At 43.0% G+C, this 17,083-nt stretch overlaps 1 protein-coding gene across 5 annotated transcripts in view; it reads right to left on the reverse strand.

Annotated features, from left to right (window-relative positions):
* CELF2 (CUGBP Elav-like family member 2) overlaps positions 1-17,083 on the reverse strand; it is a 296,716-nt gene that overhangs the window by 55,620 nt on the left and 224,013 nt on the right. For all 5 annotated transcript variants that reach the window (XM_045535983.1, XM_045536008.1, XM_045536004.1 and 2 more), the window contains exons 6-8: positions 11,118-11,197; positions 7,041-7,199; positions 3,605-3,668 (exon numbers count right to left, since the gene is read on the reverse strand). In XM_045535983.1, the coding sequence (XP_045391939.1) occupies positions 3,605-3,668; positions 7,041-7,199; positions 11,118-11,197 (303 nt within the window). The remainder of the gene's footprint in view (positions 1-3,604; positions 3,669-7,040; positions 7,200-11,117; positions 11,198-17,083) is intronic.

Raw genomic sequence — 17,083 nt, forward strand, 5'->3', positions numbered from 1 at the left:
CGAAGCGGCCAAGTCACAGAGCACGTTTCACGAGCTTGGAGGACACACGGGAGATTAGTGGTCTTGCCGTGGCATGCTCTGAGGACCAACTACGTGGTCACTACAAGGAGCTCGGTGACAAAATTGGGACGTACTTCCCTTGTTTTTCTATCATAATGTTCTTTTGAGATAGTTGTTTTAGAGAAACAACTTTCTTCCTTTCTCCTTTAGGAAAAATCCAGACTTTTAGCCCAAACTCAACAAGTTTCTGAGCTTTTAGAAATTCACTGAATACCACAGTTGAGTAAGAAATGGACAAGTTTTTATTACAAGTTTTATGAGGGAAAATAAAATCAGTCCACTTCTAGGAGGCACCGAAAGTATATATAAAAGCATTCTGCTTATAAAGATGTGATCCTAATCCATTTTCTGCTTTCAAATCCCATATTTAGTAAAGATTCTCTTCTATAAAAATCATAAAACACATTTGAAGTTATTTTTAGTTTGAAGGGAAAATGGTGAGATTTTTTTAGGAAAAAACATATAGCCTATGTCTCATCTTATTGATGTAACTACTCAGTAAGTTGTCATCTAAAATTTCTTTTTGTATTTCTTTTCTTGGTTTTATTTTATTTTCTCCTCAAACGGAAAATGTTTCACTCATATAAATGTGGCATTTTAGACGCTAGCTATAAACCTCAGTCTCCTGAAGGATAGACCATTATGTTTTGAGAGTTGTTTGCAACAAAATATTATTGGCTTATGAAAAGATACTTCACTCTCTTTGGTGTTGCAGGCTGGACTACTGGAATTTTGGATGTGAAGGCTGTAATATGTGTCACTGTAGTACACAAAAATTATAACTGGATGTTTTGTGAGCCTACTCCTCCCATGCCACAACACCACTCACTCAGCAAGCCTTTCAGCATCCGGTGGGATCCAGAATGAATAATCTCTCGGGTCCCCCCCCCCCACCCGACGATGCCACTGTTGCATGGCTCCTCCTGCATTTGTTACGTTTCGTATTATACAAACTATCTCCAAATCCCAGCAACCCATTTGCAAAGATTCTGTCATTAGTTTATGTACTGTTCCTTTGGTTTATACATAAGGTTAAAACCAAATCTCTTAATTCAAAACCCAGGCACTTAACCTAAGGCCCGTTGGGAATGTATCCAAAATGTAAATTTACGCATGTCCATTTATAACTGTGTTCACTCATCCACTTGAGAGCAGTCACGAGCAGCTCTCAGAGCGAGGGCTGAGTCCACGGGCTGCCAGGCCGCGCCCTCCCGGAGCACTGCAGAATCAGGAGTATCAGAGAAGCGAGGGTGGGACAAAGTAAGGAGCTTTGAGGGTGCACAGAAGAGAGAACCCCCCTCACACTTGCAGGAGCTGGGACAGCTGCTTCCAGAGGTCATCTCTGCCACCAACCCAGCAGGATCATTTCATACTACAGGTGCAGATTAATCACAAGGACAAATGTTGAGCCCTACTATTGGGACAAAAGAGTAGAAGAGGCCATGTAACTTTATTTGGGGAAAAATACTCCAAACTATAATGCTTCAAATACTCAGGAAGATGAGACCCGATTCTCCATATGAATGAAGAGTATCCGTTATAGAAATCGCCAAGTGTGCACAGCCTTGACAACTACACCTCCAACACTCTGAGATGTTTGAGATGATGACAGATATTGGAACGGTCAGCATCTGATTCTGCAGCCTGTGCAGACTTAAGGTGCTGAATTGAGTATGTTGAAGGCCCAAGAAATGGGTGTATTAGACAGCACAGAGCATTTACAGAATGCCTTTAAATTAGCCACGTGCTCCACAGCTCCTCCTAAGAGGACTCCCAGATACCCTCAGTTTTCAAACGAGGCTCAGAGCATGTGCATGCTTGCATCCGGACCTGCAGCTGGCGTGGCGGGGGCACACGCTTCCTAATGAAAACCGACAGGACACTGTGTCCGCCCGGGATGACATGCTCGGCAGAAGCCTCCGGACCCAGTGACCTTCTCTGTATAACTCAGCTGCGGGAGGGGGAGAGCCTGAGGCTTCCTCTAAGGAAAGCCCCTCATTTCGGATTTGGGCAGGTCCACACTATTAGAAGCAAAACAGTTCTCCCGTGGCTGAGGGTGTGATGAACCTTAGCATTTATTCTAATGCTTGCAATCAGGAGCTTTTCTCTTTTAGAACAGAAAACCCCCTGAATATTTTATGTATGTCTCTCCAGTTCTCTTTATAGAATTAAAAATAAACATTCAGTGTGATTCTTAGCTCCAAGGCCAACTTCCCAAACTGTATTCGTAACGATATTACTGAATGATTTAACTATTTGTCATTTCAAGGTATTTTTTTCTAATAATCCAAAAGCTGTGTTACAAGAGAACAAGCTGTCAGTGCAACAGATTTAAGGCCCAACGACAAGTTCAGCAGTATTTTTGCTGTAGGCCACTGTGTACCTTCACACAATGAGCTGCCATGAGCCTTGGGCCACAGTGGAGGGCTGGGCTGAGTGTCACGCAACACACATGGGCAGAAACATCATGGAAGATCTTTCCAGATTCATTCACAGTGAAATAAGAAAAAACCAAGGCTACATATTTGAAAGGGAAAAAAAAAAAAAAAGAAAGAAAGGAAAGCAATGTGGAAAAAAGGAGTTTTCATAGGGACAGATAAAGAAATCCGGCTTTTATTCTGCACATTCAGGTTTCATTTTACTGACTCAGGGTGTCCTTGATTAAAACAAACTGTGCTCGATTCTAATATGCCAAAAATCTGTTCTTCTCCTTGCCCTCTCCCCCCCACCTTTTTGGAATCAAACAAGGAAAAAGCTTTCTCACCGTTCCTCGTGGCAGGTTAATGGGCACCTGTGTTCTGATTTATCGCACACGCTGCCTTCCCTGGCCCCGTGTTAGGTAAGGAAATCAGCATGGAGGTAGCGCAGTAGGAGTGACCTTTCACTAATCACCGCACCTCGGTGACTACTGGCACAACTCATTATAAAAAGGAATCCTTCAATGAGCCAGCTTTCAAATACAGTCACACTTTGATTTTTTTCAAGAACAAAGATTATACTTTCACATAAAGGCTTCTGATGCGCAATTCTGTCAACTGGGGCACTAACGTAAAAAAAAGGCACCCTGTTAATTGTCTGTCGTTATCAAGGGGCTGCAAACCGCATCAAAGATAGGCCTGCAATCCTGGCTTTCATTATGGAGGTCAGAACATTTTTATTGACTGCCTATTATTAAAATTTTAGAGGGACGTCAATCATCTTGGCTGCCCTGGATATAGGAATCTTGCTGGAAATCCCCCAGTAATCAATCTTGTTTTAAAAAACAACAAATGACTAGAGACTGTAGATACACACACATGATGCAGGAATTCTCTGTCTTCGTTTGATAGCTGTTAGGCGTAGTGAAGAGTGGGCAGGAAATGCAAGAGGCAGGAGAGCCCCTTCAGGGCAGCTGATTCCAATTTTATCACCCTCCTGGAAAGCTAACAGGTCTGGTCATGACCCATCCTCCTCCTTTTTCCCTTCTCCTTTTCTTTACCCTCCGAACCGACCCAAAACTCAGACAATGGCGCGGTGGAAAGGAAAAGGCAGCTTCATGACTTACCAGCCATTTGCTGAATGCCACTGAACGCACCCAGGTTGCTGGAGGAGGTGGCCTGCTGCAGAAGCTGCCAACGAAAGCAAAGTGCAAAGTCAGAACCAGGTGGAGATGAGGACAAAGTAGCTTCCTGTTGGAATTGGGGGCAAATTCAGTTTACTCTACATTTACAAAGGTGGCTGCCACTGCCGAGTGATGGACTGAAGGTCCCCAGAGCTGGCGCTGTAAATCCACATTAGTGTCTGATCTCCATTAAGAAACAGAGGCACTGGGGAGACTCACTAACACTGCTGCCTTCAAACAATTAATCAATTTACTCTTTTTAACAACCAGGTGTTAAATCTATTGAAACCAACATACTGTGACTAACGGTCTCTCTCTGTCGTCTCACAGTTATCATAACTCATCCCTGTCAATCAAGGCCCATTCCCCCATCTCCTCTACTCTCCTGCACAGTTCGGTTTCCTTCATCCTTCAATAGGAGCACGTGACTTCACTGACTGTGGGACCAACACCAAGATCATCACGACAGCCACAGACATAAATGCACCTATTCGCAGACACACAGGTACAGCCGGAACTGCACGACCCAGCGAATGGCCAGCCATTTTTAAGACGGTCTTTCCTGGCAGAGAGGAACACTGCTTGTCAAAACTTGGCATTATCTGGTGCTATGTACTTTGAAGCTATTCATTGTAAATACGTCAATCTTTTTAAAAAGATATTCATATACCTGTGAAAAAGTCTGCATTTTCCCCTAGAGCATTCAGAACCCCGTTTCTCCTGCCACGCAGAATCAGTGGGTGCCGCAAGATAAAGGCACGTGGCTCCTGTCCCCAAATGCTCCTACACTGGTCCCGCTCAGCTGCACTGGAGGTTTACTTAGGTGCTCTACGGCGTGTTGGGCTGGATTTATGGATATAGGTTGTGGTGGGGGCAAGCATATAGTTATCTCCCATGTTCAAATGTGCATGGATACCAAAGGGCATAGATTTACTAAAACTTAGTACTGAAACACTGTTACAATACGTGCTTAGGAAGAACAACACGAATTCACTCCTTAAAAATAGCTTTTACAATGTGTTTGGAGCTCTGCAAAACATAACACTGATCCTCTGGGAAAGGACAGGTCTCTTCAGTGTAGTATGAAGAACTCTACAATTGGATATGACTCAAAAAAGGGCACCTGTCAAGTGAAGTAAAAGTGCCAAGCAGCGTGGAGTATCCACGCGATCACACCCAAGTCTACCGTGCGACGGTGTCACGGGACACGGCATTAACAGGCACTAATGCCGAGACAGAGTCTGCGGTGTTCACTCACACTGGACTCCTGGGAACGTGTTAACTGGGTATTCCGTGTGCACAGGCGTGTGCCACCCACGCTCTCACAGCCACACAGAGAGAGGGAGGCAGGAAGAGGGCGTGGGGGAAGCTAGGGGTGACCTTCTGTGATAGAAACATCTTAGCTAGGTTTGATGTGTTGGGCTTTCCATTCTCTTGTGTTTACAAGCCCCAAGCCCTTCCTCACATTAGTTTTTTTAAAAAAATTAAAGTAAAATTAAATTAGCTTTGGAAATAGTCTGAGGAATTATTAACACCTATTGGGGTAAGTGGAGACCCCTGGACGCCATTAAACTGCCACTAAGGACTGTCCCACGGATAACCGATCTCTGGTGAGCCAGGGCAGGATCTGCAGCTCAGCATAACCATGGGCTCTTTCAGAGAAAAGCATTTTCAAGTGAAATGCATAGAACAAAGCGACTGGGAAAGACTCGAAGCCTCGACAGGAGAAAGCATAGCCAGAGCTTATAAAAGCATGTTTTCGTATGTGAGGCTGAGAACAATTCCCCTAATGTGGTCACAGAAACATGTGCCAGAGATGCCTATGAGCCGTGGGGCACAGGAGATGTCCCTGAAGACTGCGGGTGGACATCGTTCTGGTACGCACAACTCGACCAACAGTGCGTGGGCACTCTGACAGCACCAGTGTGTGAGAACAGATTATTGTTAAGCTAGACTTTCCTTTTTTAATACAATTTTTAGATGGATAGAAAAAGACAGCAGAGCCTACACAGATTTTAGTGAGACACCTGACAAAATCTCTCATGGTATCTTTGTGGATAAGGCGGAGACATGGCCACAAAGTATGAGTCACAGTAAATGCGTCAATGCTTTTGTGAACGACTCTGAGGAAGACAAGAGAAGCCAGGCTCCCACTCACGAACAAAACTGCACTGAACAGACCCCAGAGGGCACTGTAGGGGTCAGGGTTGGGGGAAGGACGGAGGTGATCCCGCGCTCCCCACCTGCACTCGGTCCTCTGAGAAGCGACAGGGCAGCTGGCTGGCACATGCAGAGCTGAAATCCGTGGCCACCAGCAGCTGTGTGCCTCTGGGTAAAGTTACTTAACCTTTCTGGGCCTCCCTTTCCTCATCTGGACCATGAGCAGGAGCAGCGGACTTTCAAAGTACCAGGGAAGACATTTCACCAAATAGTACAGCTTCTGCTACAAAGCCAAGCTGATGGAGAATACAGTTTTGAGAAGAACAGCTACAATGCAACGTGACAGAATCAGGACACCACATGTACATGCACTCTCTCTCAGAGGTTGGGGTAAAGGCCCAAACTCACAATATGGAATTATATATGTGAAGTCCAGCATTTACGCTCCAAAGTACAAAAATGAGGAAGAGGAGCGGAGTTTGCAGTACTTTAAGTAACAACTCAGGAGTGTGCTCTGCCTTCCAGCCCCCGCCTCACAGGGGTGACTGCAGTGCGGCTCTGAAGCCACCACAGGCTGTTATCGAGGCCACGCTAGGGCTCCACTGCTCTGTCCTGTTGAGACCTTACTGGGGGACTTGTCTTGCGTTCTGCACACTGTACCTCAATAACGACACTGGCCAAGGGAAACGGGTAGCACAAAGGAACAAGAAAGTGAAAGTTGAGAAACCACGACATGTAAAGGATGGTTGAAAGAACCGGGTCTATTTGGGCTGAAATAGGATCTAGTTTTGCCGGTTTCAAACAGATGAAGGAAGGAACATTTGATCTCGTCAACACAGTGCCACTGCAAAGACCCAGGGTGACGGAAAGAAAGTTGCAGGAGATTTCGGCCGCGGTCCTGGCGGGCCAGATGCTAACCCGCCAGGCAGCGAGCTCTAGAGCCCCGGGGCTCCTGCGTCCTTGAACTCCAACACTGGGCGGAAGTGTGGCCCGTGGGACTCTGCCCTGCCTACATGGGGCAAGAATTAAGTTAGTCCCATTCTTATGGCAATCACTTTAAGCTGCAAAAGTATTCTGCATAAAGGCTAATTTCAAAAATTTCCTGCGAGTCAAAATGTAGGGAAGATGAGATTTCTGGCGCACTCAGGGGGAAGCTGGTCGCGAGAGTTCCAGCGGGCACGAGGGCCACGCACCACGGCGGGCTGCCTCCCGCACTTACCGCCAGGTACTGCGGGGTCAGTCCGCCCAGGCCCGTCAAGTTCCCCCAGGTGGCAGTGTTGAGCTGCTGCATCTGCTGTGCCAGCTGCTGCTGGAGGCGCCTTTGCTCTTTGTCCTTCTGAGTGTCAGCAAACTTCACCACGATCGGTGAAGAGCAGCCCTGTGGTCAGACACATCGGAAAGCGGAGAGGGGTTACAGGCTGCTCGGATCCCCGCAGGGCGCTCAGTCTGCACGGGGTCTGCCTCCCTCAACTGCCTCGGCACACACGGCATGGGCGGAAATGGTGCAAAAATGGTTTGATATTCCTTCTTCTCTGAATAGGACCACCGACAAACTTCCAGAGACTGTCACTGGTTTCTTTGGGGGAATCGGGTGGTCGGTGGGGCCATGTGCTTTCTCGCTCTGATTATTAAACTGCCTGTCCTCCTCTGACCTCCCGGGACCCCCTCAGAGACAAGAGACCACATCCATGGCCTTTGATTAAGCCGCATAGCTCGCTGGTCTTAAAGACAGACTTGTCTCTGCATGTTCGCACAGGTGAGCAGAGGACAAAGGGGGAGAGATTGTAACGGGAATGAAAACGTCTCTCATTAATTCACTTATTTATTTTTTTACTCTTTCCAATTTTCAGTTATGTATTTTTGGACTGTGGAACTGTGGGAATCGTATGGATCCAGCAACAAAAGGGAGAAACTGGCTTCATTCTAGTAACGTGGAGGAAGGAAGGGGACCGTCAGAGAACACCGGCGTCGACCGAAGTCACCGTTTCACGTGTTTCCGGCAAGGTCTCTCTCCTTCCTTCTATGTCACGTCTACTCTGCCTGCAGTTCCTGGAGCTACTGCAAACCCCAGAAAACCAGAAGTGCATTGTAGTCACAGGGGATAGATCTTAAATGGCAGGAGGAGGATCTACTTGGCTTCTTCCCCTAATGAACCTCACCATTCCAGCAGCTTCTTTCAGTTTTAATTTCCTTTAAAAGGCAAGGAATAGGGGTAGTGAGAAGGAAATGGCCAAAGGCCATGTAACAGGGTGACTTCACTTCTGCAGAAGATAAAATCATTAGGGGGAGTAACGGCCTACACCTCAAGCTTGAAGACCTCCTTCCAAAGAACCTTCCAAGCCAGGTGTTGCTTGGCCGGTACTCAGCAGACTGCGCCCTCCTTCCCCCACGCTGCTACATTTTGCTGAGGTAAAAAAAGAAGTGATTCTACTCAAGTGATTAAATAAAAACTTTTACTGGAGCTCAGCATGGTAACAGACCTCTCTCTCCCCTCTCAGAAATGTTATATTCCTATTTAAATGAGCTTTTCCCTTCCGCTGCCTTTGGGTCATTTTTCTTTCTTCGAAAAAACAAACTTGCATTTTTTTTTCCCTTATCACTGTGGGTAGTTATTGCGGATACAGCTATGAAGACATGAGGTTATCAGGTCTGTTAATTAAAAAAAAAGTGAGAAAAATGAGAGGACTGTTTCAGGGCTCGATTTCCAGCCTATGGGTCTTCGGCCACGGCAGGCAGAGTCATGGGGTCTTACATGCCAGTCAAGTGCATAAAAGTAATATTTCCATCATTTAAAAAAAATCTATAATTCATTTTTCTTTATCTGCTCCACATTTCGGCACTTCAACACTTTGAAGAGAGCAAAACACTCTAAAGACGAAAATTAGAGAAGGGGTTCTGCGTGGAAAGGGGTTATAGTTGCGTCAAATTTGTTCCGTAACAAATTATAGCATCTCCTCCTCACAGTACGTTTATTATTTTTTTTTTCCTCCTTGAACACTAAAAAATGATATAAAAGCAGAAAATTAGGCCAATGATGATGGCTCGTGTAAACCATGAAAGAGCAAACAGGCTGGGCAGAGTGTGAGGGGGACTGAAGAAATAGAAGCACAATATAGAGCTGTTTTAAAGACCTTGTTCTTTTAATATTCACATCCTTTTGAATCAGGTGATACATCTTGGTTAAAGATGTATGCCAGAGTCCTGAAAATAATATAATTAGTTAAAAAAAAACAACTTCAGTTATACAACTATGTAACTGCATAATATATGACCTATTTAAATGTCAGTTTTCTTGAAGAAATTTCTTCTTCTGAGGGCCCCTTGTTTGTTTAAGCATGGATGTCCAGTTTTAAAAACAAGCACACCAAATTTGATTTTCTCATAACAGAGATATGAATAAAGGGTCAAGGGTATCTTAAATACTCCCCATTGCTCTAACAAATTCTTCCCGTTGTGAGAGCCTATTTCTTCCCTGGTTTTGGGTCACACCCAGTTCTGCTTTAGGGTCTTGAATGCTACCTCTACAGTGACACAGGACAACAGGGGCTCCGTCAGCTTTCTCTGGGGCTCTGTGAGTGCTACTCGGGGGCTCCGATGAGGATGGCAATGTTTCTGACAGAGTTGAGAAAATTTAGATTAAAAAATTATCTAAAGGAAGACCAATATGGGGACGAATCACTGAAGTACGGAAATAAAAATAATTAAGAATGAAACACATATATGGAGGATAAATACAGGTAAAGACTTTTTTCGTTTTCCCTAACAGCACTTCAATTTTCATCTCCAAGCTGAGATGTGGCTGGAAATCCGTAATTATGGGGCAGCCTAAGTGAAGAGAAAGGGGGACCCAAAACATTATCACATACGTCATGGTGTGTTTTACAAGACTAGATTTCCTAGGTATTGCAAATCCTGCTAGTTATTTCCTATCATGGCCGACTTTCACCTGAGCTTGCCTTCAGGTAGGGGGGGTGTGAGTATCTTAAAAATGCATTGCACTGAAAGGAAAACACATTGATTATATAAGATATGTTAGGAATATCAAAGTCAAAATGAATGTTCAAAAAAGACAATAGGCTTTGCAATGCTGATATCACAACTCAGAAAAGTACAGTAAACACTGAATGACAATGCCATGCACACTCCTTCCCCCCCCTTTGCACCCACCTTTTGGATTCACTATAAAAAAAGTTGCCCACAAAACATGACGCAGAATGATCACTTAGCTCCCAGCATGCTTTGGGAGAGGCAGCATTGCAAAAAACAAACAAAAACAAACGAACAAAAAAAAAAATAAAACCCCAACGAAATGGGGCCAAAAGAGAAGCTCAATCCATAAAAAGTTTTTTTGTACATTAAATAAAATTGAAAATTTTTTTAAAAAATAAGAAAACATAGCTTCAATAACACCACAAGGCCACCTCCAGAAAAGTTCACCCATACACAAAGATACAGTGTACACAATACAGCAGAACATGCACTCCCAGATGGTTCTATCAGACAATACAGAAGAAGTAACGGCATGTCACTCTTGGAAAGCTTTTGTGCAAAATTCTGAAAGGCCATGACCCAAATCACAGACTGTAAGTACAGAGCCATTTATCTACATTTGTGGGTGGACACCCACACCAGTGTGTTTATCTTCCCCTAAAGCTACTATCTCTCATTAGGAGACCGAATTTGAGCCTTTATGTTTCTTTGTCATTGCTCATTTATTTTAGCAAGGAGATAAATCTCATTTTTCAGGGGACTCTCATAAATTAGCATTTTCACTGTTAAATGAAGTGGGAGAAGTAGTAACTTTCTCCAGCATTCATGACGCAGAAACACAATTCTGTTTGACTATAAGTAACTTGGCCCCACATAACAAGAAGAACCTTGTGACTCAGTGCAGGGCAACCTGCAGTTTGTGGCGGGGGCTGTTACTGTTTCATCCGTACCAACGCTGGGTGGGGGAATGTATTCGATCCTTTAGGTCCAGAATGACACTTTGCTTAAAGTGCATCATGACTTTACATCTCTGGACCTGTGCTGCTGCAATAAAAGGCTCCAAAAATAACTGTAGAGCAAGTGGAAGGTTTTACTAAATGCATTTCAAGTCATTAGGGGAAAAATGCAGAGAGAAAGAGAGAAAGAGAGAGAAAGAGAATGAGAATGAATATGAATGAATGAAAATTGAGATGGTGAAAGTTTAAATCTGTGATTGTCATGTGAACAATCCACACAGGAGAGAATTGCTTTACCATTCCCCATCATTTGCACAAAGAAAACAAAGAAAGGGCAGATGATACAGTACCTCCATGGTCTGAGACTGATGCATGGCTTTGATTGCATTCTGTGCCATTGCCCTTGTAGAAAATGTGACAAACGCACAGCCTGTGGGAAACAAGGGGACAGGGAGCAGGAAAGACAAAAAACAACAAGACAAAAGGGTTGGACGCTTGTTAAACCAACACAGTCTACGAGAACTGCCACAAGACGACACTGTTCTCAGTAGTACATAAAAATAAACAACTTCTCTCTTTGGTTTTATCTTATTTTGCTTTTTATTCACAGTGCTGACTTGCTAATCTGACCAAAGCAGAAAGATTTATTTATTTATTAGTTTTATTTTTTTTTAATGGAAACTAGGGGAGGAAGTTGGGTACTGTTTTTAGCCACAGGGTTTGAAATTAGCAAGATCTAGTTTGCATTTTCTAAAATACAAAGTTGCTATTTTTCCATTTTCTCCTTGGCTGGTGATCTTTACTGAGGGCATCCACACATCAGGGCTTTGTATTTCAAATTTTACCTTTGATTTTTGTTTTTTTAAGAAGCAAATAAGAAAATTCTCATACCAAGGGCAAATTAGCAAATAAACTTCAAGAGCTCTAAATGTCAGCAAATAAATATATCTGCTCCTTTCTGGGTAGTTAAAAAATATATATGTGTAGAAATATAAACTGATGCTATTCAAATTCAAACAAATATACAAAATCTGTTACAAGCTGTTTAGTAATTATTAACAAAACAAATGCTCTATGACTCTGAGAATATTCAATAGTGCATATACAGTAAACTTTAAAATTTTTTGTATTGGAATTTTTATTTGCATCAAAACCTTCATGACTTTCGAAAGCTGTGCATTTCTGAAATGTATCAGAGATTTCATCTGACATCTAACATACACAAGACAATGTACATTTCTCTGACTGTCCACTGTGAGATCTGTAAAAACTTTCCACGCCTATTTTTCCTTGTGCTGCAAACTACCCCGACTCTGTACTGCTTATTCCTGGTTCTTGTACCAGTGTTGGCCACCATGCAGGTCATCCCTCCAACTACACGGCTCATTGAGCTTTCTACTAATAAAAACACTGCCTTCTCAGATTTACATTTTATTCATCATGCACCCTTGGGCTTCTCAGAGAAAAAGATTGTGAAATTAATGCAGATTCAGGCTGATTTTATAATAATACCACAGCACACTAAAAGCTTAGCTAAAGCAACACAGACTTATTTCACTTATGATCTCTAATGACTTTAAAAGTGCATTGATTTTCGGCTTCTTTAGCCTTGCACAGTATGAACTTAGGTATCAGAGAATAATTCAGTGTTCCACTCAATTTCCTCAAAACATTATTATTATTACTACTTAAAAGATTTCTAAATGAAGCAGATCTAAACACTGAGAGGCTGAAGCCTATTGTCATTTCGGAGTGAAGGCATGAAAGCAGAATTCTGGCATCAACAATGTAAGATTGTTGCCCCTGCGGCCAATAAGCAAAATAGAACATTCTACGTTCAAACAACCAGCAGATTGTTTGGTTTACGTAAATCAATTTGTGAGCCATGAAATCTATTTTCTTCTTTTGCTCTGCATGGGCACCTGGTGAGATTATCAAGTCAATCCTGCAGTGGCACCTTTTAATCAAACAGCAATAAGAGAAAGCAAGGCCTGCCCATCACCCCCAAAGCACAACGACATCCAGTCATGAAAATAAGTCAATGCATTTTTTTTTTGCATCATGCTGTAATTTTTAATACACAGAAACTCTCAGTACATGGGAAATTCATCTCACATTCACCTCTTGGTTAAGCTGGTCTTAAGAAGCCTGCATGAAGTCCAGCTCGCTAGGAATGCAGAGGGGGTTCATATGGTTCTCCGACAGCATGGCAGCTGATGCAGCTTGCTATTTAAACACGCTACCTGCACCTAGACTGACTGGAGCTTCTGTCATCAATAAAAGCAATTCTGTGGCCTTCTATAAGGCATCCAGACGATGTGTGTAACAGAGTGTGAGACAGATGACAGTACCTCTACTGGCTTCCATATTGATGCTGAGCTCTAAGATGATAAGAGTCCAAATTTACCATCTGCTTCAAGGTAACATCTCTTCAGAAGCATCATGATCATCACCGACATTATTAACAGAGGAAATAATCCTATGAGGTTTTAATTTTTCTACTTCTTGAAACTCCAATGGAGAAGAAAAGCAAATCTGGAGATATATTTGAAACCATGTGAAGCCTGGACTAATTCTGCTCGTAAATAGTCGAGAAGATTGTTGCATTCATTCCATTTGCTCTTACTATTCAGGAACATGTGCCAAATTGACAGTTTCCAAATGGAGGTGAAGAATGCATAAAAAAACATGTAAAATGTCACCACGAATCAGTAAGGCACAGTTTATGCATTTACCACAATTTCACACAAGCAGAACTTTTGTCAGTAACTTAGTGATGAGAAAGATGCAGCAATTAACAGGTCTCAGAAGCATTAGCAATAGAACAATACAATTACATTTCTATAAACTCGAACCATTGCCCTTTCCTCTATGAAACCTGCAATTAAAAACTCGACTGATGCTTCTAATTATGCAATTCTTACCCCATCCAAAAAACTGATCTGACAAATCTGATGACTTCTTTAACCTTTTAATTCTATTGGCAGTGGAGCAGGCAGAGGGAAGCAGTCTCCTTAGGGGATTCTGTCAAGTTCTGTACTGTGTACTGTGTTTCAGTTACTTAAGAGAAAAAAATTACTGTGTCATTTATCAAGTGGGAGTGCATGGTGAAAAATGTCACTTTTTGTGCCACTCTGGAGGAAGTTAAGCAACTTCAGAACCAAATGTTTCTTAAAATGGTAGCTTGTTAACCTTTGTGATTTCTCTAAAACAGGAGCTCATGGTAAGCCCTATGGAGAAATTTTAATTTTCTTCTTATCACTACAGAAAACATACTGGTGGGCTTTAGGATTAGGCCCCAAATCTGTGGCTTTTTACTAATACAGATCGCATATGCCCCTGACGTTAAGACTGGCTGCTAGCTTTTTCTCTCAAGCCAACTAGAAGGCTGTCCACTGGATAAAGATAATTTAGGTTGTAGCTGTCCCTCTCTCCTACTAAAAGTGAGCTTTTGGGTGCAGTAGAGTTCATTGGGTCTGGAAAGGACAATGGCTCCGATCTTCTAGGGTCAGGCCTTAGCTATCCTAGACTGTCTCAGCAATCAGTTTTCTGGCTACTGACCAAAAAGCTAGAGAAACTAGGCTGGGAGGAAATAACAGGACACAGGTGCCCAAAAAATAAAGCCACATATTTCTCTTTTGCCGGGGAGGGGTTTTAGGTAAGATAGCATGTATAATACTCTCTTAAAACCTCCAAACATATAAAATAGGAAAAAATAAAATAAAATCCATCTGTTAATGTGGCCAATCTGTAATTTACCTTCGCAATTATTTATTATCTCCACTTTCAGAATGTCAGATTGCTAATAGAAATGAAAGGAGTTGGATTCCTCTTATTTCAGTGAGGTTGCCTTCTCGCTGCTAAAACAGATAAATGATTGACTGGGGAAAAGTTTCTCAAAGTAATTTCCTCCTACAGACAAGATCTAAGGAAAGCACGTAGCCCTGCCACAGAGAAGATTTTTGGAACACATCTATTATGCTTGTCATTTCAACTTAAAGGATATATTAACTCAGGTGTTATACCTTTTTTCTCAGCTGCAAGAAAATTTTGAGAGAACGAGATAAAGTCTCACTCTGCACACCCCCCTACTTCCCGCCTCCCAAAGAAAAAGTGCAGGTGCTTTTTTTTTTTTGAGACAGAGTCTCACTCTGTTGCCCGGGCTAGAGTGAGTGCCGTGGCGTCAGCCTAGCTCACAGCAACCTCAAACTCCTGGGCTTAAGCGATCCTACTGCCTCAGCCTCCCGAGTAGCTGGGACTACAGGCATGCGCCACCATGCCCGGCTAATGTTTTCTATATATATATATATATATATATATATATATATATATATATATATATATGTTTTTAGCTGTCCGTATAATTTCTTTTCTATTTTTAGTAGAGACAGGGTCTCGCTCTTGCTCAGGCTGGTCTTGAATTCCTGAGCTCAAACAATCCACCCGCCTCGGCCTCCCAGAGTGCTAGGATTACAGGCGTGAGCCACCGCGCCCGGCCTGCAGGCGCTTTTAAAAGCACGAACAATGCATTTTGCTTTTCTGTTACTTTTTTTTCTGAAAGAGGTACAGAAGCCTGCTATATTTCAACTGAAAGCAGCATAATTTAAAATAACTTGTGCAGCATGAAGGAGTGTTCGACCTATGGAAAACTTGTTTATAAATTCCTAGTTAGCCAAAGAAAGATCTTAGTGCAGCCAATTTTCTTTGCTGTATCTTTTCAGCAGTGCCAGGATTTATTAAATATATGCTACCAGTCTACTATTGGGGCATAAAAATTATTATAATACTTTCATGCACTATCCCTGATGTTGCGGTAATTTATTTAAAATTGGCAGGGAAACATCATTCACTTGTGGCATCTGAGGCTGGGTTCAGATTGTGGCCTCCTTAATACGTGGCAAAATCTCATCGCTGAGATGAGACTGGAAGACCGTACTGAGAACAGGAGGGCAAAATACAGTCAGTAATCCAGGGGCTGTGTGATAAAATTTTCCACATGTCTGCATGTTTAGGGACTGTGTGGGCAGAGCTAAAATGTGATCAAAACTGAGTCCTCCCTGCGTACATGTTTTAGTAGTCAAAACCCTTACCCCCATATCCTGATCAGATATGACAAAAACAAATGAGGATTTAATGGCTAAATCCAGTCTGTGCTCTCCAAAATCCCTGAAAATATTGCCAATTCATTTGTCAAGGGTTTTGGCAGGAGAATGTTGGAACACCATAAACACAGCTGGAATATTCTTAAACAAGCAGAAAGTTACCTTAAATGGCAGTGAAGATCTGACTCCAGTGTGTGGGAAAGAAAAATGAAATAAACTCCCTCATTGTGTCCAGGTCACAGATACTCAACTGCCCCGGTGCAGAAAACCCCGTCAGCTGTACCTAGACAGCCCATTCTGACTGTGGAATTACGGGTGAGAATGTGTGTATTTGAGGAAATCTACATGCTAAGGTGACACAGTCAAGTAAGTACATTTGGCTTAGAAGCCGCAAGCTCTGCTTCTGAGAGCAAACATCTCATGTGAACGGCCACGTGTGGGCTCGCGGTGCATCGAATACAGCAGGCACCAGGGGCTGAGCTTCTGCTGCACAACACTCCGAGTACCATCAAGTTGCTTGAAAGCATCTCAAACCACGTTTTCCAAATTAGAGAAGATGGCAGAGTGAGTTACTAGCCCCAAAGAGGGAAACGCGTACTTAGACTGAGTGTACTGCCTCAAGCGAGGACGAACACTAGTATGTGTTGAGCAGCTTCAGGTGCTTGGCAGGTGCTAGGTGGTTTCCATGTAGAGTCATGACAACTTCCCGAGGGTGTCTGTCCAGGAACACAGGCTGGTGTTGTGAGTAATGATGTGACTTTAACAATATTTTTTCTTGCCAGTAGGTAGATCTTGACTTTTGAAAGAAAGACCATGATTCTAACTGAAAGTGCAGTGCGATCTGATTGGCACCGCCCTGGGGGCCTGCCAGCCCTGGCAGGGCACTGCTAATGCAGTCGGGGGACCGGGTCAAGGACCCTTCCGGGGAGGAACTAAAACTACTGATGTGGCAGAGAGGAAGTGGCACTAGAAACCCGTGTGGGAGCCAGCTCGACTAGCCACCTCCTTTGTCTTCGTTCTTCTAGGTGAACTGGGTAAAGGGAGGAAGAGAAAAGTGAACCACTCCACTGCACCTCTCCCTCATAATCCAACAGTTTGACTTAAAAACTTTCTTACTGAACAGTTTATACCCTGATTTTTGTATTAGAAGGCACTTTTCAGAGTAGCTGAGCTTTCATTTCACTTAATTTTTATTTATTTTTCAAATAGCTGAG

This window comes from Lemur catta, chromosome 1 (genome assembly GCF_020740605.2).
Source record: "Lemur catta isolate mLemCat1 chromosome 1, mLemCat1.pri, whole genome shotgun sequence".
In the NCBI taxonomy this organism is placed as follows: Eukaryota; Metazoa; Chordata; class Mammalia; order Primates; family Lemuridae; genus Lemur; species Lemur catta.